Source organism: Pseudopodoces humilis, chromosome 33, assembly GCF_049639895.1.
Source record: "Pseudopodoces humilis isolate 2021_Gansu_Grassland_sample_001 chromosome 33, ASM4963989v1, whole genome shotgun sequence".
Taxonomy (NCBI): domain Eukaryota; kingdom Metazoa; phylum Chordata; class Aves; order Passeriformes; family Paridae; genus Pseudopodoces; species Pseudopodoces humilis.
Window position 1 is genome coordinate 30,256 of NC_142232.1, and position 21,275 is coordinate 51,530.

Genomic DNA, 21,275 nt, shown 5'->3' on the forward strand with positions numbered 1-21,275 from the left:
TTTGTATCTGGTAGAGTTAGTACCGGGGCAGTCATAAGGACAATTTTTAATTTCTGAAAATTGGAATCGTCCTGTTCAGTCCACTTTAGTCTATCAGTGTTTAATCTTTCATATAAAAACTTCACCTTTTCACTGTAACCCTCAATCCACTGCCTGCAGTATCCCAGGAGCCCCAGGATTTGTCTAATTTGCCTTTTTGTTTTTGGTGCAGGCAATGCGAGGATGCCTGCTACCCTCTCCGGGTCTAATTTTTTCTTCCCTTGGGATATCCAATGCCCAAGATATTTTATTTCAGGCTCTGTGAATTGCAGCTTGGATTTTGATACTTTCAAACCTTTCTTTCCTAGGAAGTTTAACAAGGCAATCGTGTTTTTTCTAACACTTTCTTCAGTTGGTCCAGCTATTAGCAAATCATCTACATATTGCAAAAGCTTTGTATCGCCCTCTAAAGTAAATTGGGTTAATATTTGTTTCTAAAGCTTGTCCAAACAGGTTCGGGGACTCCACAAACCCCTGGGGGAGGACCGTCCACCTTAACTGTTGTTTGCGGTTTGTTTCTGGGTCCTCCCACTGAAATGCAAAATAATCTCTGCTCCTCTCATCCAGAGGGCAAGTCCAGAAGGCATCTTTTAAATCAATCACACTATACCACACATCTTCTGGTGAGAGTCTATTTAGTAAAGTATAGGGGTTGGCCACCACCGGGAATCTAGTCCGGGGTCCTAGCGTTTACCGCTCGTAGGTCCTGGACCAATCGGAAGCTGCCATCCGTTTTCCTTACAGCCAGTATGGGGGTGTTGTGTTTTGGGACATGCAAGGCTCCAAAGTTCCTCCTTTTATGAGGTCATCAATTATTTGTTTTAACCCCCTTCTCCCTTCCATCGGGATGGGATATTGTTTGATTCTTATAGGGTCCTCGGAGTTCTCGATTTTTATTTTGATAGGTTTTATATCTAGCTTACCTACCTCTCCTTTTGAATGCCATACTTTAGGGTTAATTCTCTCTTCATCTTTAGGAGTCAACCTAAATATTTTCACCACCAATTCAGAGTTTTTAATCAAGACATTTATTCTTAAAGCAACAATCATGTCCCTACCCAGTAAATTGTAATCTGCTTCCTCTACTAATAGCAAATTCCCTAAGCAAATTTTATTTTCAGATTCTATTTCCACATCTTTTATTATAGGTACTTCAAAGGGGTCTCCCTTTGCACCGATTACAAAAACTTTTTCTCTGCTTGCCACACATCCGTATGGTAATTTCTGCAGGGTACTTCTTTCTGCCCCAGTATCTACAAGAAAACTTACCACCTGTCGTTGGGGTCCCACTTTTAACTTTATCAAGGGCTCCTTGGATGTTCTGGTCCCCAAATTAAAGAGCCCCTGACACCCCTAGTCTTCCTGAAAAATTTTCTCATCTTTTAATTTTTGTTTACATTTTCGCTGAATGTGTCCTACCTTTTTACAGTAGTAGCATTCAGGGGGTTCTTTCCATGGGGCCGGGGCTGCCCGGTGAGAATCTCGACCTTTCCCGGGTATTGATTTAAACTTACCCTGCATCTGTTCTTGTTTCTGGACTTCTTTTACCGCTGTTACTAAAATTCTAGCTTGCGATTTCTGCTTCTCATCTTCTCTTCTCATGTACACTTTTTGAGCTTCCCTTAGGAGCTCTTGAAGACTTTTATCTTGCCCACCCCTCAATCTTTTCTAATTTCCTCCTAATATCTTCCCAAGATTTAGCAACAAATTGTGTTTTTAACAGAACCTCCCCCATAGGAGAGTTCGGGTCAGTCCCAGAATAAATCTGTAAACTTCGCCGTAACCTCTCGATCCACTCAGTGGGTGGTTCCTCTTTTCCTTGACATTCTTTGAAAACTTTGCTAATGTTCTGGCCCCTAGGGACCGCTTCTCTTATACCTTGTATAATCATGCTCCTTAAATCCATCATGTTCCTTCTGCCTTCCTCCGTCTGTGCATTCCAGCTCGGGCTTACGCTAGGCCATTTCTGGTTACCTGGCGTCCCCTGTGGGTTGCGTCTGTCCCAGTCTCTGATCCCGGCTTGTTTAATCATTTCCCTTTCCTCCGGATTAAACAGTGATCTCAGGATTGCCATAAGATCGTCAAAGGTATAAATGCTACTTCCTAAAAATTCATCTAACCTCTCAGCCACTCCGAGAGGGTCATCTAACAACCGCCCCATCTCTTTTTTAAATGCTCTTACATCTCCAGAGTTAAGGGGGACATTCACAAAACCGATCACTCCCGGGGCCGTCGGTACTTCCCTAAGAGGGAGCAACCGGTGCCCCTCTTCACTCTCTCCCCATTCATTATCTATCATTCTCGCTCTTAAACGGGTTCTACTTGCGGGAGGGGAATTGGTGATTGTGTGTTGCCTCCCTGTTATTAATGGTGGGAATTTTGCCGCCACCCGGTTGAAGGGAGGAGTCCCCTCCGTTGTATGGGAGGGTCCCGGTTGTGGCGGCTGGACCGGCAGGGATGGATAGGGTGTTCCCCAGCCCTGCGCAGAAAAAACCTCCGAGGAGGTTGCTGTGGTTACGGTGTTTACAGGCGGGGAAAGGGGAAGGGCTGCCGGCATTGCTGCTGGCCCTGAGTCTCCCGTTTGAGACACACGTATCTCAGTGGGTTGGTCTCGGGGGCCCAAGGGTGCTGAAGGCACCACCTGATCGGCAGAGGAAGGTCCCACTGGTCCTCGATACGGGGGTGGTAAGTGATCGAGGGGTTCCCAGGACTCAGTTTTCGACTCACGTTTTTCTTTTTGCTTTATTGGATATAGCCCTACTCTGGCATTTACCCAGAGCTTAGCGTATTCCCTCTCCTCAGGATCTGAGGGGACTTTGTTCTCCACATAGGAGAACAACTTGTTACACGTCCATTTTTCAAATGTGCCTAACACTGGCCAAGTGAGGTGACTTCTCAACTCCTGTCCTCCCCAAACCTCCATACAGTAATGTATTAATTTCTCCTTTGATTTCCCCTTCCTTTGGGGACAATCTTCCCAGTGTTTTAGCATCCACCCCAAGGGACTTTCCAGTGGGATGTCTGGTGATTCCTCCCCCTGATCGGAGGAATCTTTTCCTGTGCTTCTTCCTTGAAGCTTACTCTTTTTCTGCCCCATACTTCGCAAATATATTCTTACCTTTCTTCGACTTCTCCGTGAGTCGGTATCAGTTTCTGCGTTGTGTACTTAGGAATCAAAATTTGCCGATACTCACCTTTCAGCGAGCTGAGCTGAGGTCTCTTGTAATCGGAACTTTTGATTCTTCCCTGGACCTCTCCCTGGGTCCGTTACTAAGAGGGTTTACCAGCCTCGAGCTCGACAAGACGTCCCTTCCCCTCTTAGTACCTTGCGATCAGTTCCCGAGACACCCTTTGGTCTCAGGTTTTACCAGTGTGTGTCGAGGGAAAAAAAACTTTCACTCTGTATCGCTTCCTTCGCGGCCGGCCAATTCCCTCGCGGGAGGATGGAAACGCGACCTTGAAGTCCGCACTCGCTTCGTGATCAGATCACGTCTCACACACTCGCCCGATCGCCCGCTCAACCAGCAGTACTTACAGCTATTTTCCTGCGTGGGTGTCCCTTGTGCGCACTAGACGTTTTACGAGCAAAGTAAGCCGCGGCTCCCGAAGGCTCCGTGCCTTCCGAGCTCTCCGATCCGGATTTATCCTTTTTATTGTGGTTTTTACCTCCGCCTAAATTTTTGGTTCGGATATCGGAACGAACTACGGGGGTTCTTCACTCACCAGGCCGCCAAAATCAGCGGGGGTACCCGTCCCGGGCAGCGAGATTCCCCGCAGTTTCTCCGATCCGAGTCACGGCACCAATCTGTTATAAATGCAAAGGCAGATTTGGGTTAAATAAAAACAATTTATTATAAAACAATTTCTATATAAAAAAATAAACAATGAGGGAAAACCACAATAAAACAAACAGCGCAGCGCTGGGTGGACAGGGGTCTATACCCAAAGGTATAGGTGTTCCCAAATCCACCCAGGAGGGTAAACTGTCCGGGGTTTTTATAGGGATTTTTAGCCTTGAGGCCAAATTCCAGGCAGGCACCATTCATCAACAGTCCTTGATTGTCGTATGAATTGATTTCCTGGCATTGGAGAATAGAGTCGAATGGACGTCCGGACCGAGTCTCCTCATATGTAAAGAAATTCTGAGTGGCTCTTGTGGTTCAGGCCATCCGGATGGGATGGTTGGATCCGGGTTGGAGCCGATGGATATTTCGGCTGGATTTTTCCTTTTGTTTACTTGATGGCTACCCCCAACGGTAGCCCGCAAGGCGAGGTGTTCGGGTCCGGTGATGAATATCTCGTCGGTGCTTCTCCGTTTTGGCTTGATGTTTCGTGTCCTGCCTATTCTTCCCCGTTGATGGTCACCGAGCCTGTCCTTGTCAGTTTGAGGAGTTTTTTTTTTTTTTTCTGTCAGCTTGATGGGCCGCGTCCTGTCTATTCTTTTGTTGATGGGCGCCGGCTAGGATCGTTATCCTTTGAGTGGGAATTCGTGGCTAGATCTGGGAAGGGCTTGTGTGTCATACTGTACTTTATATTTTATAGTATTGTTATATACATTTATTTAGATTTTTACGAATTTTTACAAGTTCATTTCTCACAATATTTTGGATATTTAAGACTTTTGTAAATAAGTAGACACTGGAACCTTTTGTCAACTTGCATTGCATATTAAGGGGATGACTACTGCACTCACCCAGTGCTGCGATTAAACATCCACTTTGTAACTTTAAACTGTTGGAGAGGTTTTTTGTCCATTAACAGATTGATATTGATACTGGATCAATATTGCTATTTTGCTAAATCACTCCCAGTCTCTTCCCAGCCTCCCCAGGACCCACCAGAGCCCCTCCTGTTCCTCTCAGGATCCCACAGCCCCCTCCCAGTTTCTCCCCACTACCCCTGGACCCCCAAACCCTCTCCCAGTCCCTTCCCAGCTCCACCAGGACTCATCAAGTCTCCTCCCAGTCTCTTCCCAGCACAACCAACCTCATCCCAATCCCTGCTTTCCAATCCCCAATCTCCTTCCAGCTCCTCCAGGCTCACTCAAATCCCTTCCAGTGACACCCAGCACCCCCAAACTCCCTCCCAGGGTCCACCAGGACCCCCAGAACCCCATTCCACCCTCCCCAACATCCTTCAAACCCCTTCCCAGCCACCCTAATCACCTCAATCCCTTCCCCACTTTAAACCATGCCATGTCAAACTCCCTCCCAGTTCCTCCCAGCACACCCCAATCCCCCTCCCGTTCCCCCCAGTGCCTCCCCCGCTGCCCCCGGCGCTGTGGGGGCCGGGCTGTGCCCCAGTGCCGGCTCAGGGGGTGCTCCAGGCTGACGTGCTCCACCTGGCAGCTGGAGCTGAGCCCGCATTGCCGGGGGCGGTTTCCAGCAGCACCAGGAGCTGCTGGCTCCAGCTCAAGGGCAGCATTGAGATGGACACACAGGGATGGGCACTGGGAGAGATTGGGGACACACTGGGATCAGCTGGGTGTTAAATGGTGCCAAGGCCAGTCAGCTCTTCCTCAGCTCCACACCGGGATTGGAACACACCTCAGGAGCAGGACGACCTGAGGTGTGGCTTAGAGCAATGCTCTACAGCACTTAACAGCTGTCAGACACAGTGTGGAGGCAAGAATGGGGGTAAGGTGTTTTTTTTTTTTTTGTTTTTGTATTGGATTTAAGGGAAAGCTTTAATCTCCCAAGGGTCCAGGGACAAAAGACACAGAATTCAAGTGTACAGCAATTTATATATGGGGAGGGTTCAGGGGTGGATACAAAACTTCAACCAGTGAGGGATATCCTGGGGAGGGGAATAGGACACATGGATCAATGGGGTGCTGTGGATTAGGGGATTTCCAAAGGGGACGTCCAAGCAGGGGGTTGGCATAAGGCAGGATTGACAGGGAACATTTGGGAACAAGGGGCAGGGTGGACAAGATTGATAGGGAAGGTGCTGGAAAAAGGGGTTGGGATACAATGATGGGCAGGGCAGGGGAGGAGATAACTTTGGGTTAAACCAACAAAGCAGAGGAGTAACAGAACAAACCACTTATACAAACAGCTTCAAACTTTGAATTAAACAAAAACACACCACAACATCTCCCCCTTTTCTGTTTAAAAGGAAGAGCTGTGGTTTTGGGGGATCCATTCTCATTTTGGATACACGTCTCCCCAGCAGGGCTGGTCAGCTGGCACTTCTCCCTGATTTACCTCTGCAGTGGGAGAGCCCTGGGAGGGCTCGCTGAGCCTTGTACAGCGGGGCCTGCCGGGCCAGGCCGGTCCCTGGCTCGGCTGCAGGGGGGTCCCAGGGTGGGAGGATGGAGGGTTTGGGAGGGTTCCAGTCCTGGATACAGGGGTGCAGGGGGGTCCTGCTGCAGCGGAATGGGAGTTCAGGGGGGTCCCTTCCCATGTTCTGGGGTTCAAGGGGTCCCGGTGCCTGAAAATGGAGGTTCAGGGGGGTCCTGGTGCCCAGGAATGGGGGTTCTGGGAGGTTTCCATTCCTGAGAATGGGGGTTCAGGAGATTCCAGGTTCCAGATAAGGGGTGCAGGGTTTTTGGGGCCGGGGAAGGGGGTACCAGGGGATCCCGGTGTCCCGAAATGAACATTCATGGAGAGTCTTTGTGCCCAGGAAGGGGGGTTCGCCTGGAAATGGAAGTGCAGGGTTCCCCATTCCCAGTGTAATAAATGGAATTGATTCGTGATAACTAAATTGCAACCGTTATTAAAGTTATTATTAGAAACGATCAAGAATTAGTGTTACAAAGCAGATGTACCCCTTTGCAGATGTTACACGTCAAAATTAAGGTACAGGATGTAATTTAGAAAATAAATGGTCAGTAAAATCAGAAAAAGGAGGAAACTTATGGGAAACATTAATGAATATAGTATAAGCATACAGTATATAAGTTTAGCTTGAAGTGCTTTGTTTCATACGTGAGGTGAGATGACCCCCCTACACCCCGGTCGGTTTTGCTTATGCCTTAACCATTTGTAACCACTGGCCAATTATATTCATATATACATATATATATAAATATGTATCTGAATATATCTACTAAATTGTATCTCTTTTTTACTAAACTGTATTCTTTTAATAGATTGTATTCTTTTATTATTTTGTATCCAATTTATTAAACTATATTATCAATTAATTAAATTTGATTGTTTGGAAATTTGAAAGTCATTTATAACACTACTATATCAAAAGCAGGTAAAAGTGATTACAAACTGTGCTATATCAAAATCGTTGTGATTATAATAATTTGGAAAAGCCAGCACATAACAGCAAAGGTGAACAACAACACAGTTATTTATCACAAACGCAGGGCAGGTTTTTCCCTTGCATGGAGCACTTGGGCCTTCCCCGGGCCCCTTCTGCCCTCCCGCAGAACCAGAGGCATTTTCCAGCGCACACAGTTTGTAAGCAAGAGCCGGCTGCAGCCCAGAAGGCTCCAAGCGCCTCCTTCCAGGCTGACTCTGCAGATGCCGAGGCTGCTCTGGGCTCTGCCAGGCTCTGCTGGGGCTCAGCTCTGGGCGAGGCTGGGCCCGCTCTCCCCTCGCAGTGCTCCGGGCAGCTGAGTCACAGCGGGAGAAGGACAGGACACCTCAAGGGACTGGAGGTTTAACAGAGATTTTATTCAAATAACTGCCAGAACAAACAGGCTGTCCTAACTACCCTAACTAACTAACAGTGCTAACTAACATTACTAACTACTTGTCCTAACTACTATAACGAAAAGCTGGCCTCCTGTGCTTCATCTCCTCCGCTGCTCCCTCAGTTGCTTTGCTGCAGTGATCAGAGGGGTCAGGCTGGAGAGAGGCTTGGCTGATGACAAAAATGGGTGCTGCCCAAGGGATAAAAAAGAAAGAAATGAACTGTTACTTTCCAGACTCAAGTTCCTCACAGGCTCTGTTGCAACAGGACAAAGGGGAATGGTTTGAAAGTCAAGAGAGGGAAGCAGGCTCAGATTAGATCTAAAGAAGAATTGCTGTAGCAGGAGAGTGGGGAAACACTGACAGAGGGAGCCCAGAGATGCGGGAGGTGCCTCCTCCCTGGAAACATCCAGGCTCGGGTCAGGCAGGGCTCTGAGCCACCTGATGTGCTTGAAGATGTCCCCGCTCGTGGCGAGGCACCAGGTCCAGATGAGCTCGACAGGAGCCTGCCAAGCCAAAGCAGGCGAGGATTCTGCTTGCTTTGCGTGTGAAAGGCAGCGGGACTGGAGATGATGGGAGGGGGGCCCCACAAGAGTTGCCCTCCCTCGCGCTGCCGTTTTCCCCCGCAGCCGCTTGGCATTCACCTGCAGCAGCTCCTGGGCAGAGAAGCGCCGCTCCTCGTCCGGCTCCAGGCTGCACTCGAGGAAGTCCCGCAGCAGAGCCGACAGGCGCCTGGGCTCCTGCAGCTGCGGGGTCCCGTTCTGCCGGATCAGAGCGCGGGCCTGCAGGGAAAGCAAACACAGCGCTCTGACAGCTTCCTCCACACCCACAAGTGCTCACATCCAGCCCGCTTTCTCTGCCCCAGCTCCCCGGGCACTTTCCTCCCTGGCAGAGATGCTGCTGCTCACAGCTCATTCTTCTGGGCCAGCCAAAAAACCCAAACCCTGGTGCAGCCACAGCCATTGCAACATCCAAATGATCTTGCCTTCAGAGCCAATTTCACTGGCTGACTTTGTCAGTAGGAACCTCCATCAGAAATAGCCCATTTTGCTTCTCCAAATATGGACACCAGCTTTACAGGCCATTTTCAAGAGTCAGTGTGGTTTGCCTGTGTTATTTCAAAGGATTCTTACATCAAATGCATCTCTGCAGTGCCACTGACACTCAAGTAAAAGCATTCCTGATGCCCCATGCCAGAAACTGCCAGGCAAGGAACAGCAGGTTTGTGTGGCTGAAAGCTCAGGTGTGGTGACACAGAGAAAGTAGCTTGGACTAGGAAAGAAATATGTTAGACTGTGGGGATGTTAAACAATCATCTTCATGTTGTAGACAAGTTTCCCAGTGAGAAGAGCCAGGGGGGAGTTCATCTCACAAAACCTCTTTTAGAAACTCCTTCAGAAAACTTGTTGGGTTTGGGTGTTGGGGTTGGTTTGGGGTTTTCTGCAAGACAACATTAGAGCTGATGCACTTGCTTCATGTATTTGGGTGATCCTCACAAGAGCTGCAACAACTTAAATCCCAAAGCAAATTGTTGCTGGAGACTGCAGAATATTTGTCTGTGTTCAGGCTCAGGTGCTGTGGGAATTCCCTTCGCGATGTGCAGAAACCTCCAGCTGCTCCTCCCAGTGCAGGGTCACCCTGTGCTCACAGGCCTCTGCAAAGCCTGGAGAATTTGCCTCTTACCATGGCCCCCGTTTGCTGGAAGTAAGGAGGTTCTCCTTCCACCATCTCGATGGTCACAATGCCAAAGGACCAGATGTCCACCTTGGGGCCGTAAGGAGAACTGGTCACAACTTCTGGGGCCATCCAGTGAGCAGTGCCCACCATGGAGCTGCACTGGTCCTGCTCAGGGCTGAGCTGAGCGCAGAGGCCAAAATCAGCTGAGGACAGAAACAAGCACTGTCAAAGGCAGCTGCAATGAGGAAACCAAGCACAAAGATTCCCCACTCTCAGTCTGAGAATGCAGTGCTGAATCCAGCTGGAAAAGTCCTCAGGGCTGTAGGCAAGGAAAGATGGAACTGGACCCTTAAAGAAGCCCTCAGCTTTCATGCTTGGCTTTTACTGATTTCCTTTGAAGCTTTAGATTGCAACTCCTGCCCCTCTGGGAGGGCCATACCCAGAGCAAAGGCACTCCTGACACCCTGCTCCTCTCCTGAGCTCTCTGCACGGGGCAGCCGCTCTCAGCTGGCAGCAGGGGCCGGGCAGTGCCACCAGCAGCACTTGTGGGGCTCTGGCCCTCACTGGGAAGCAGCCCCACAGCCGCACCCCGGGAGCGCCGTGCCTGGCCAGGAACACCCACCCAGCTTGACAGAGCCGTCCATTCCCAGAAGGATGTTGGAGCTCTTCAGATCTCGGTGGATCACCCGGTTGGAATGGAGGAAATCCAGGCCCTGCAGACACTGAGAGACAACAAGAAACACAAGGGAAAAAATCAGTGGCTGGAATATATCACACAAGAAAGGACAGTTTAGAATTCTGCCAGCAGCAACTTTGCTCTGACAGCCCAGGAGTGCAGTGCAGACAAGCTCCAGGCAAAAGGTTCAAGGCAATGCTGAGAACAGCAAATCAAATCCAGAAAAGACAGAGAGTACCACAACAGCAGGAAAGGAGACAAGAACAGAGTAGAAATGCAGTGATATTTGCAGGCCATTCACTTCAGAGGCTCTTTCCTCTCCAGCTCATAAAAACAACACAGAAACAAAGGCCTGAGCATGGAGCCACTCTGTTCTCACAGCCTCTTTGGAAGGACCATGGTGTCCCAGCCATGGGAAGCACAAGCAGGATCCCTCACCTCCTGACTGACAGCTGCCATCTCTCCTTCAGCCATGCGTGTCTGTCTGACAACGTCCTGCAAAGTTCCTCCATCCATGTATTCCATCACCAGCCAGAGATCTCCATCAACAAGGAAGCTGGAAGAGGAAAACAATGGCACAGAGATGAATGTGCATTGCTCAATTCCCCCAGGGAAAAGCCTGGACTGGAGTTTTGTTCCCAGGTCACTTGTCAATGAGGACAGAATCAGATGGAGAGACATTCCTGCCAGGCTGCACAGGCCTTGGAATCTGCACAGTCTAAAGGAGAAGGAGGCACCCGGGAGAAAGGAGGGGCCTTAGATGGCAAGCAGGTGAAAAATGCACTTTAGCAACAGCCCAGCTCAATGTGGAACCACAACACTTGCCCCCAGCTGCTTCAGCATCTGAACTCATCAGTTCCACCATTCCCTCTGGAACGAGGCAACACAACTTCCAGAGTTATCCAGGGGAGGAGGCTGTGCAGCACTTGGGGCAAAAGCAGTCAAATGCTTGGAAAACCTTGCACAAAGTCCCTTCAGAAATAGACAAGGCCATTGAAAAATGGGCAAATGAGGCATTTCTGGAAACAAGAACCTGGTCTTCCAGGCACCTGCAGCAATGGGAAAGGGCTGGGAAGAAGAAGCCAAGGAAAAAAATTTCTACCAGGGTTTCTCAGCACTTGCTGTAAAACACAGCAAATGGGGTCAACTTGAAGAAAAAGCCAAAGCAAAGCAACAAAAGCACATGGAAGGAGTGAAGTGCCAGGCTGTTGTTCTGGGAAGATATGGCCGGGTCAGGCATTTTTAGAAGAGGCTACAGACTAGGGATGCCAGGAAAGATGAACGCAGGGCCCATGCACGGGAGAAGACCTGAAGCACTCACCTGTCCAAAGAGTTGACAATGTTGGGGTTCTTCTTGTCCTTCAGGACCACGACCTCATTCACAGCTTGTTCCCTGTTCTGCCCTCTCAGACTCATTTTCTTGATGGCCACCTGAAGGGACATTGCAGACCTTTCACTGGAGGAGTCTGTGGCAGGAGGCCACAGCAAACACGGAGCGAGTCTTTTTGGAACGACCGAGCCGGGCTGTGCCAAACTGCCTTGGGATGGGACACCAGAGCTCAGCAAGTGCCATTCCCACAGCCCATTGCTCTGCTCGCTGGGGGCTGTTACAGGACTCATGGCCAGAGACATTTGGCTCTGTAAGCTCTGCAGAAATGGTGCCTCAGCTGTCAGCCTCAAAGCTCTAACAAGATTCTCTGCACCTACAGTCTTCTCAAATGGCCTCAGCACTCTTAGGATTATTATTCCAACACATTTTGCAAGCAGGAGGTAATTCTGTTTCTGTGCACACAGAGCAAAACAGCCAGGAACCCTTTAGCAATTACCCTTTAGCAATTCTATGGCATTTGGCCATGATTTCAAATGTCCCTGCTCTGTTTGGGATAGCACAACAAAGCAAACGTGCACATCCATTGCTCAGATAATCCCTGTCACAGCTGCCACTGACACCAGACCCAAACACGGCTGCAGGGTTTAGGAGAGAGCTTTGCTCTGGACATCCATCTTCTCATTTCTCTCCCTGGCTCTGTGGGAATAGCTGCAGTAGGACTAAAACCCCAAACAAGCAGAATCTCTCCTTAATTAGGCTTTGAGGTATCCTGATGAAACTCAGGATGATAAAACTGCTAAATAGTGTTCCTGTCCGAGGATGGGAAGAAGGTAAATTGGGCCTCAGTCTCCACCAGCTGATGCATTCACACTTTTAGACATGAAGACCAAGCCAGCGTGTCCTGCTCTGACAGACACCGCTGCCCTCCTTGCCTTCCTTTGGGCACTTGAGAAGGACCAAGTCTGTCCCAGTTGTGCTCTGCAGGCTGACCCTGCTCTGCCTTCAGAGGAGCAGCCTGTGCAGGAAAGCTCTGCTGGGCCCCACAGCTCCAGCCACAGCTCCCAGCAGAGGGGAAAGCCCTCGAGAGCTGCCAGACGTGCTGGGTGTGTTGACACTGACCTCTCCTCCAGTGGCCCTGTCGAGTCCTTTGGAAACAGTTCCAAAAGCCCTGGAGACAAAACAGCAGAGAAGAAAGAAGCAGCGCTTTAGGCCCTGGCAGTGAAAGCCAGCCCAGACAGGAGATCTCTGCTGCCTGCAGCGTTCACAAAACACCCGAGTGCATCCACCCTTCAAACAACAGCACAGCAGCCACCAGCCCTCTGCCATGCAAGGTGTGCAAGAGAAAACTGAGGCCCAACACAAAGGAAAAGGGCTGGAGGAAATCCCAAATGTCCACGCTGAATTCCTTCAATTCAAAACCTGAGGGGGGGGGGGGTGGGTGTCTGAAGAACTGGAAAAGAATGTATTTCATCCTTTATATATTTCCTGCCTGAGACCTGCAGGATCCCCAAGGGCCCTGCCAGCAGGCAGGTGATGCATTTTCCCCTCGAGTGCAGCAGCTCTGTGTCTGTTACTGAATGTATGGGGTCTGCTACCTGTGCTGAAAAGATCGCTCATTAGTTCATCTCTGGTTTCTGTTTCTAAACCATTGTGTTGATAATCCTGACTGATGGATAATTTTTGAAACAAAATATTTAAAAGAAATCTTCTTGAGAACTGTTTTCTGACAGTCACAGTCACCACATGGTGAGTTGCTCTTTTAGGCAATCCAATTCCAGGGACAGAAGATCTTCCAGGTCCCGCTCCTTGCTGCAGACAGGACACTGCCAGCCTCAGGGGCCTTTGACGGTGCCTTCTGACCACAGTTATCAATTCTGATCAGCACTGAGAGACAGCAGCATCGTACCCCAGTGTCTGAAGGGGTTTGGAGCTCTCCTGACTTCTCACTGGATCCTGCACCAGTAAAATACCTGGGCCCTGCTTGTGCAGAAGTAACTGCCTTGCACTTACCCTTGGCCAATCTGCTCCAGTTCCAGGTATTTCTCGGCAGGCTCCCCCACGCTCACGGTGTTCCCTGAAAGAAACCACGTGGAAGATGCTCCCTCTCAGATGAGAGCCAGAATGCAGCCCCACTCCCTGGGGCCGGGAGCCCCTTGCTCTCAGCTGGGGAAGGACAATAAATGACCCTGTGCCATTCAGCTGCAGAGCAACCCTGGGTGCAGCTGATGCTGAGACACACACACAGCACCCTGCTCTGGCACACAGGAACAGAGCAGACGTACTCAGCTGCATCAGGCTCCACTCCCCTCTCCCCTCTGGCTGCAGGGCTGTGCTGCTGTCAGAATGTTCAGCCCAGGATCCTGCAGCACAGGGAGCTTCGGTGTCCTCTTCAGGAGCAGAGGGAGGTTCTCCATCCTCTTCCCAAAACTCTGCAGCTTCTCTGTCCTCTTCCCAAAATGCTGCAGGTTCACCATCATCTTTCCAAGCCGCGGGATGTTCTCCATCGACTTCCCATGCTGGAAGATGTTCACCCTCCTCTTCCCAAGCCACAGGATGTCCACCGTCCTCGTCCCACACCGGGAGATGTCCACTGTCCTTGTCACACACCGCGGGAGCCTCGCCGTTGTATTCCCAAACCGCGGGGTGTTCGCCCTCGTCTCCCAGAACAGCGGGAAGTTCACTGCTCTCTTCCTCCTCTTTGGCCTCCTCTTTGCAAGCAGAGGGAGCCAGAGGAGGTGCTGATGCTGCTTTGGTGCCCTGTGGACAGACGGGAGCGTGAGGGACGGGAAGTTCTATCTCAGTTTTCACCTTCTTTATCCTCAGCTACACATCCAGCTGCACTAAGCAGAAATAGGGTTCAGAGCTGTTCAAACTAACAATGGGCTAAAGTCAACATTGCCACTTATTGTTGGGAATTCCATATTCCAGCATGGCTAAAGCCAGCAAGCAATCTTCTGCCTGCAAAACCAGTCCTGCAGCTCTTCAACAGCTCTTCAGCAGAGACAGAGAAAACTGCCAGGGATCTCTTTGCTGCTGCTGCTGCTGCTGCAAAGACACTGACAGGAACTTTCCTTCAGCCTCCCAGGCTGGCACTCGGCTGCCACACGCCGAGCTCACAACTTGCTGCACAATTCTGAACACCAAAGCTTCCTTTGCCACTCACCGAAGGAGGAGCTGCTCGGGATCCACGCGTGAGGTGCCCTGCAACGGGAGAGGAAACGTGAACCAGATGTTGTTAGGAAAAAACTGCCTGTGGTGGGAAATGAGCAAGGCAAGCCCGAGAGAGCATTTTGCTTTCACAGCATCCCTCCAGGAGCCACAGGCCCTTCACACAGCAAGCAAGAGAGCAGCACAAAACACTGGGCTGTGTCAGCTCTTGGCTGGAGCAGCAAACGGAGGGAGTTCCAGGCTCCGCTGCCACAGACTCCCCGCTTGAGGGAACAGAACCCCCCAGGCCTCATTGCAAATGCTGTGCACGCCCCGCTGGCTGCAGACACCCCCTTTTTCAGCTGCAGCTGCTGGCAGGAGCTCTCCCAAACCAACCGTGTCCTCAGGGCAATTTGGTTACAGAGTCAACTCAGTTCCAGTGGAAGAACAGAAAGCACACAGCAAGCCCAAAGCCACAGATGCTGCACCGAGGGAAAACCTCAACTTACGTGCCAAGTGGGTTAAAAAATACCCCGAATAAGCCACAGAGAACAGAGTGCCAACTGCAGCAACCACTTGCTGCATCATTTTGGCTGCACTGCACACGTCTGCAGACTGTACCCCTGCAAGCACAGAAGGACACCCGTCAGGGGCTGGGCTGGCTGCTGAGAATGCCTCGGGCAGGAGGATCCTCTGGCAATGAGCAGGCGCCCAGAGCCGTTCTGGACACTGAGGCCTCCGTGTCCCACAGCAACGGGAACACCACGGGGACGTGGCAACGTTCCTGTGACACCACAGCAGCCGCTCACGCAAAAACCGCCTGGAAGCTTCTCCTGTGTCACAAAGGAGCACAAAGAATCCTCCCAGGGCACAGCCTATTGCCCAAAGGATCCAAGAGGAACTCTGAAAATGCAGCAAACAAGGACACCCCATAGGCCAGCCTGAGCACTGAGGAGGAACGAGGACAGGACCAAACCAAAGCAAACATGACCTGTAGTCACTGATACTGCTGAATAAAACCAGCAAGGCTTGTTCCATCTGGAATCTTTGTTCTAGTTCTAAAAACAAGCAAGGTTCTCCACTCTAAATATACAGAAGGCAGGAACTGGGGAGGAGGTGGGATTAGGAAGGAGGAGGAGCAGGAGGAAGGAGAAAGGAAAAGGAGGAGCAGGAACAGGAATAGAAGGAGAAGCTGGAGGCTCCAGTGCCCCCTGTGTCCGCAGCACCCCTGGCCACGGGCCCATCGCCCCCACCTCATCCTGAAGGTGAGCAGGGAGGGGGAGCTGGTCCCAAATCTGTTGGGGGGTCCCTGAGAGGGTCTTTTTATTGGGGTGTGTTTGGAATTCGTAGATTGAGGAATTGAGCTCCAAATATTGTCTGGCGTCCCTGGGAGGTTTTTTTTTCTCTGGGTGTGTAGGTTTGGATCTTGCAGGACCCCAAAGCTGAGCCCCTTGGGGGATCTTTGGGGTCCACGTGGCCATTGCCCAGTATTGGCTGGGGGAGGACATTGGTCCTGGGGACCCCCGGGAGAGCAGAGGAGAGGAACCCCTGGGACCCCCAGAGTGGGGAGAGCAAAGAGGGGCAATCACAGAGCTGGGGGACCCTGGCAGCTTGGAGAGGTGGGAGCCTGGAGAGGAGAGACTCCTGGGATCCCTGGGATCTCAAAGCAGAGCATCAGGGGAGAAGGGACCCCATGGACCCCCAAAAGCCCCTGGATCATCGCTAAGAAGGACCCCAGAGAAGGGGGAACCCCTGGAGCCCTTGGACCCCCATCATCCCAGGGAACTGAAACCTCTGGAAGCCCAAAAGTGCAAAGATGAGAGATGGGGAACTCCTGGGAGATGTTTTCTGGGCTGAATCTTGATATTTTGTAGATTTTCATGGCCACAAGACTCCTGCTGAGCTCTAGACATGGACTTGGGCAGGAGGAGCTTCTACTCCAAGGCACTCCCACTTTGGTTACCCCTAATCCAGGATTTGTCATTCCCAAGCCATGGCCAGATGGAGGAGGAGGAAAAGCCCCGCAGATCCTGCATGAGGAGGGGCTGCAAACCCAGCCCAGGGAGCTGCAAGGAGGAAAGATCCCCCCTGTGCCAGGAAGGTGGCTGGAGATCCAGCCAGAGTTCAGAGCTGGGGGAGAGAGCTCATGGTGGGGAGAAGCCCCACAAATGCTTGGAATGTGGGAAGGGCTTCAGCTGGAGCTTCAAGCTGAGGGAACACCAGAGGATCCACCCTGGGGAAAGGCTCTGGGAGTGTGGGGAGTGTGGGAAGGGCTTCAAGAACAGCTCCCATCTGATCTGGCACCAGGTGATTCACACAGGGGAGAGCCCCTAGGAGTGTGGGGAGTGTGGGAAGAGGTTCAGGAAGATCTCTGTCCTGATTAACCACCATAGGATGCACACAGGGGAAAAGCCTGGAAAGTGCTTGGAATGTGGGAAGAGCTTCAATCGCAGCTCCCACCTGATCTGGCACCAGAACATCCACACAGGAGAATGCCCCAGCGAGTGTGGGGAATGTGGGAAGAGCTTCATTGAGATGTCCAATCTGATTTCTCACCAGAAGATACACACAGGGGAAAAGCCCTACACGTGCAGGGAGTGTGGAAAGGGCTTCAGCTGGAGCTCCAACCTCATGGCACACCAGTGCATCCTGAGTGTGGGAAGAGATTTCCAAGGAGCTCAGGTCTCATCAAACATCAGTGGATTCACACAGAGGAGAGAGAGGCCCTTCCGCTGCCCCGACTGCGGGAAGGGCTTCACAAAACTGCACCCTCATCAGGCACCGACACATCCACACTGGGGTGAGGCCCTACGAGTGTCCCCAGTGTGGGAAGAGCTTCTCACAGAGCTCAGCCTTGACCAAACAGATCTTCCTGACTCCCTGCGGGCACCTGGATGAACACTGGGGCAGGAACATCCATCAGAACACAGACCAACAATGGGATTTGCAGATTGACTGCCCCTGGAGATTCACCAGAATGCAGAGATCCCCCCACAGCCCCTGGAGAAGCCCATGCCTGAGCAGGGTAATGCCTGAGATGAGGCTGTGACCCCGGGGGACACCTGTGGACAGAGGGGCCCCCGCTGGAGCCGCATGTCCTGGAAGGAGTGACCCCGTGGCAGAGTGACCCACGCTGCAGCACTGTGAGGGGGCTGCTCCCCATGGAATGGACTCAAGTTGGAAAAGATCCTGGAGACCTCTCTGGTGGGAGAGATCCCAGAGTGCAGCAGGGGAATGACTGCTGTCCCTGATGAGCAGGAAAAGCCACTGGAGATGAACTGACCATGGCTCCATTCCCTGTATCCCTGCACTGCCAGGTTAGGATGCAGAGCAGGAAGGAGGGAGGGGTGGAAGGAAGGTGCTTTTAAGGGTCTTCTTATTCTCCTGCTCTGAGCTTACTGGCAATAAATTCAATTCATATTTCCTGTTTTGCCCGTGACTGTGTTTGATGAGGAAAGGTCCCAGGTCCTTAACTCATGAACCCTTGGTTAAATTTTCTCTCCCTGTGTGGCTGTGGAGGGCAGTGAAAGAGCAGCTGTGGTGGGTGCCTGGACTCGGGCCAGCATCACCCCACTGCAGTGGGACACGTCCTTGTGTGGCCCTGTGCTAGGGTGCCACAGGTGCTGTTGCTTTTGTCTCCCTTATGATTTTATCTTTTGCATTAAATGCTCGTGAAGTTCCCCCGGTGTCCCTCGTGTTCCCTTGCAGCCAGTAGCCCTGTCCCTTCCCCTGCTCCCCGTCCCACGTTCCATCCCGGCTGGCGGAGCCTTGGAGCTGCCGTGGGGGCCGTGGGGCTGCCCCGGGGGCTGCGCCCCGAGCCGGGGCCCCTTCCCAGTGCTCCCAGTGTGCCGATCCAGCCTGGAGCAGCCAGCGAGGGCTTCAGCTGGGACGGCAGAGAGGCGCTGCTGGGGGGTCCCGGCTCACATCGCTTTGGTTTTGGTATTTTTGGGAGTTTCGTGCAAGAAATCTCTCCCCTCCCCCACTCATCCACAGGGGTTTGGGGTGGTTTTCCCTTTTTGGGGGAAATCAAAGCAATGCACTGATGCTCCTAATTAGAGGTGGGAGAAATGAGGCTCCAGGGCTTCCCGCCGAGCCGGAGGCACCCAGCAGCCAGGGCTGGGCAAGGCGGGCCGGGAGGTGCGGAGAACTTTGTTTGTGTTGGGAGCTCAATGGCGGCTCGGGCCGGGCCCGTTCCAGGGCTGTTCCTCATCTCCCGCCTTTCCCCTCACGCAGCCCGGGGCGGGCCCTGAGAGCGCGGGGCGGGGCTGTGCCGTGTGCAGAGCCCGCCGCTGGCTGCGATTGGCTGCTTCTGCCGTCACTCGTGGTTCTGGCGCGCGCTGATTGGGCAGAGCGGGGACAAGCCCGGCCCCGCTGGCCCCCCCAGGGCGGCCGTGGGGCAGGAGAGCCGCCATTGCCGGAGCGTCTGTGCGGGCCCGGCAGCGGCGGCAGCAGCGGCCGGAGCCCGGTGAGGCGGCGGCGGAGCTCGGAGGCGGCCCCGGCCATCGCAGGTGGGAGCCGCGCTCGGTTCTGCGGGGGCTCGGGGCTCGCTGCGGGCCCGGGAGGGGGCGGCAGGGGGCTGTGGCGGGTGGCTTGTGCCGTGGCCGGCCCGTGTTGGCCCTGGGCTGAGGGCGCTGCGGGAGCGGCTGCCCGCGGTCTCCTTGCCGCTGGGGCCTCGGCAGGAGGCGGTGGCGGAGCAGCGCTGGCTCGTCCCGCTTCGTGTCGGGAGGCCGGAGGTGGCTGCGCTGGGCCCGGGGCTGGGCGGGAAAATTCCCGGCGCCAGAGGTTTGTGTGGCCAAAGGAGGCAGAGGAGTGGTGTGCGAGTGACTTTATTGCTGCCCAAAGGGAGAGGCCATGGGGCATTTGCCATGCGCTCTCTCCAGGTGTTGGAGGACGCGGCCTCGTTTTTGTCCTGATTTTCCCGGCCGCATGTCCCTGTCCCTTTGCCCAACACTGGCGGAGGTGCTTGGAAGGTTCAGCCTTCCTGATCCGCCTGCTGCATGTCCTTTTTGTATAACACCCGATATTCCTGGCTGTGTGAAGTGTTTGTTCTTCTGGAAGTTCAGGAATGTATTGGGACTTGGTCTGAGCAGCAGTCCTTGTCAATTAGTAACCTTTGCTGAAACTGATGGTTTCTCCCATTGTTGCCTTATGTACAAGTCCCTGGCTCTATCTCCAAGCAGATTCACTCATTGCCTGTGTTTTTTCTTCCTGGTTCTTCTTTGGTTTTCGGATTGCTCTCAGTGCCCTCATTCTCTGTCCTTTTGTAGCCGTTTGTGGCTCAGGAGGCCTGGCTGCCACCTGCATCCCCTTGCTCAGCTGCTGAATGAGCTGCACTCAGCAAGGTGTGGTGCATGGTAAAAAGATGAGAGTTGCTGTAGCACATGAGAGGAGAAACAGCATTTGTTTAACCCGTGGTCTGTGAGGGAACCACAAAACTGTGTCCCATTCCCATCCTTTCCACATTTGGACAAGTACATGAGCTGCTTTTTTATTTCCTTTGTTATCTGTTTTACTACTTTTCCATTGCTATCTATTTGCCAAGGGTAGTTTGAATTACTCAACTTTTCCACAAACTCTGCCTTGATTTTCTGCTGAAAGATAATCTGATGCCATCCCATGGTGAAATGTTGTGTTCCTCATCTGAGTGGATTGGTTGAGAGGAAGGTCAGGAGCTGGAGCTGTGTCGTTGGTTATTATTTCAATGACATCCTGTAATCTAATTATCACACTGAAATGAGAAATGGTTTCTTTGGTAGCTGATATGAATTCATCAGGGTTCCCAGGGTCTGGTCCATGGTGTTGCAGGATTTGTTCTGGTGGTCGTTCATCTTTTCCCCATTTTTGGGTGCTCCCTCCTGATACGTGGAATAAAAAGAACTCTATAACTCGCAGAGTAGTTATAAGAGTAGGAATGAATTTATTCAGCGCTGAGGTACATGGGGGATATCTCCTCTGAAAAGCATGCAGACCTTTTTGATTTGGTTTTCTCTTTTTATCTTTTACAGACTAGGTTTACAAGATACACCTGATACATATTCATTTTTTAACTCTGCTTGTCCTCACTTCATATTACAATTAACTCCATGCCCCTTTCATTCCTCTGGCCACCTTTTGGAACTTGAAATCTGTTCTTTCAGGCTTAGGGTCTGAAGAATCTCCTTTATCTTGTGATGCCATTGTCTTTGCATCTTGTTTGTGTATTCTGGCTCCTTATCTTATCTTGCAGTCTGACTCTTTTCTTGTTCTTGTGGATCAGAGTGTCAGGGTATGGTTTTTTCAAACCCCCTTTTTAGTCAAGCATTTCTTTGTGTTTATTTCCTAATTTTTAATTTCTGTTTCACTCCAGCCAGGGCTGCATCAATTGTCAGCTTTTCTCTCATTAAATCATCACATACTTGGATTCCCAACTGATTTCCCTGAACTTGTGGTAGCAAATAAACCCCAGTGGTCTGATACACCCTATATAACATAGACAGTCACAGCACATGTTGGAGTGGGGACAGGGATGATTCCCCCCCACTTGTTTTAGTGAAGTTTTCACAACATTCTCCATTTTCTGTTTTCCTTTGCAGCTTAACCAATTTGTGTTGCAGAGTCAGATATCCTCACAATGGGCTCTGCCTTTAGCTGTGCAAATTCCATCTGTGCAAGCAGGCAGAGCTTGGGCTGAGGGGCAGAGGGAATCAGCCCAATTCCTCCTGCAGGCAGGAAGCCCCTGGGCCATTGTGCAGGCTTTGGGCCATCAGTGTTAATTTGC

At 51.6% G+C, this 21,275-nt stretch overlaps 1 protein-coding gene and 1 pseudogene across 1 annotated transcript; one reads left to right on the forward strand and one right to left on the reverse strand.

Annotated features, from left to right (window-relative positions):
- Positions 1–7,782: 7,782 nt before the first annotated feature.
- On the reverse strand, positions 7,783–15,106 carry LOC148182303 (serine/threonine-protein kinase PAK 3-like). Its single transcript, XM_088068925.1, has 11 exons — positions 15,028–15,106; positions 14,535–14,572; positions 13,615–14,128; positions 13,382–13,445; positions 12,491–12,539; positions 11,363–11,472; positions 10,480–10,597; positions 9,988–10,087; positions 9,372–9,568; positions 8,333–8,470; positions 7,783–7,879 (listed from the first exon to the last, which is right to left on the reverse strand). Exons 1-11 carry the CDS (start codon positions 15,104–15,106, stop codon positions 7,790–7,792), a joined length of 1,497 nt encoding a protein of 498 aa, XP_087925051.1. The 3' UTR covers positions 7,783–7,789.
- Positions 15,107–16,912: 1,806 nt separating this feature from the next.
- Positions 16,913–21,275, forward strand: part of LOC148182304 (uncharacterized) — a 38,955-nt pseudogene continuing 34,592 nt past the window's right edge.

What these genes read in the sequence shown, in the direction of transcription:
- LOC148182303 (XM_088068925.1), bottom strand. Translation starts at nt 15,106, where the DNA reads ATGATGCAGCAAGTGGTTGCTGCAGTTGGCACTCTGTTCTCTGTGGCT. An exon ending in CTGGAGCAGATTGGCCAAGG is followed by an intron (nt 12,540 to 13,381) that starts GTAAGTGCAAGG and finishes TTTTGTCTCCAG; the next exon opens with GGCTTTTGGAACTGTTTCCA. An exon ending in ATTGTCAACTCTTTGGACAG is followed by an intron (nt 10,598 to 11,362) that starts GTGAGTGCTTCA and finishes TTCCTCTTCCAG; the next exon opens with CTTCCTTGTTGATGGAGATC.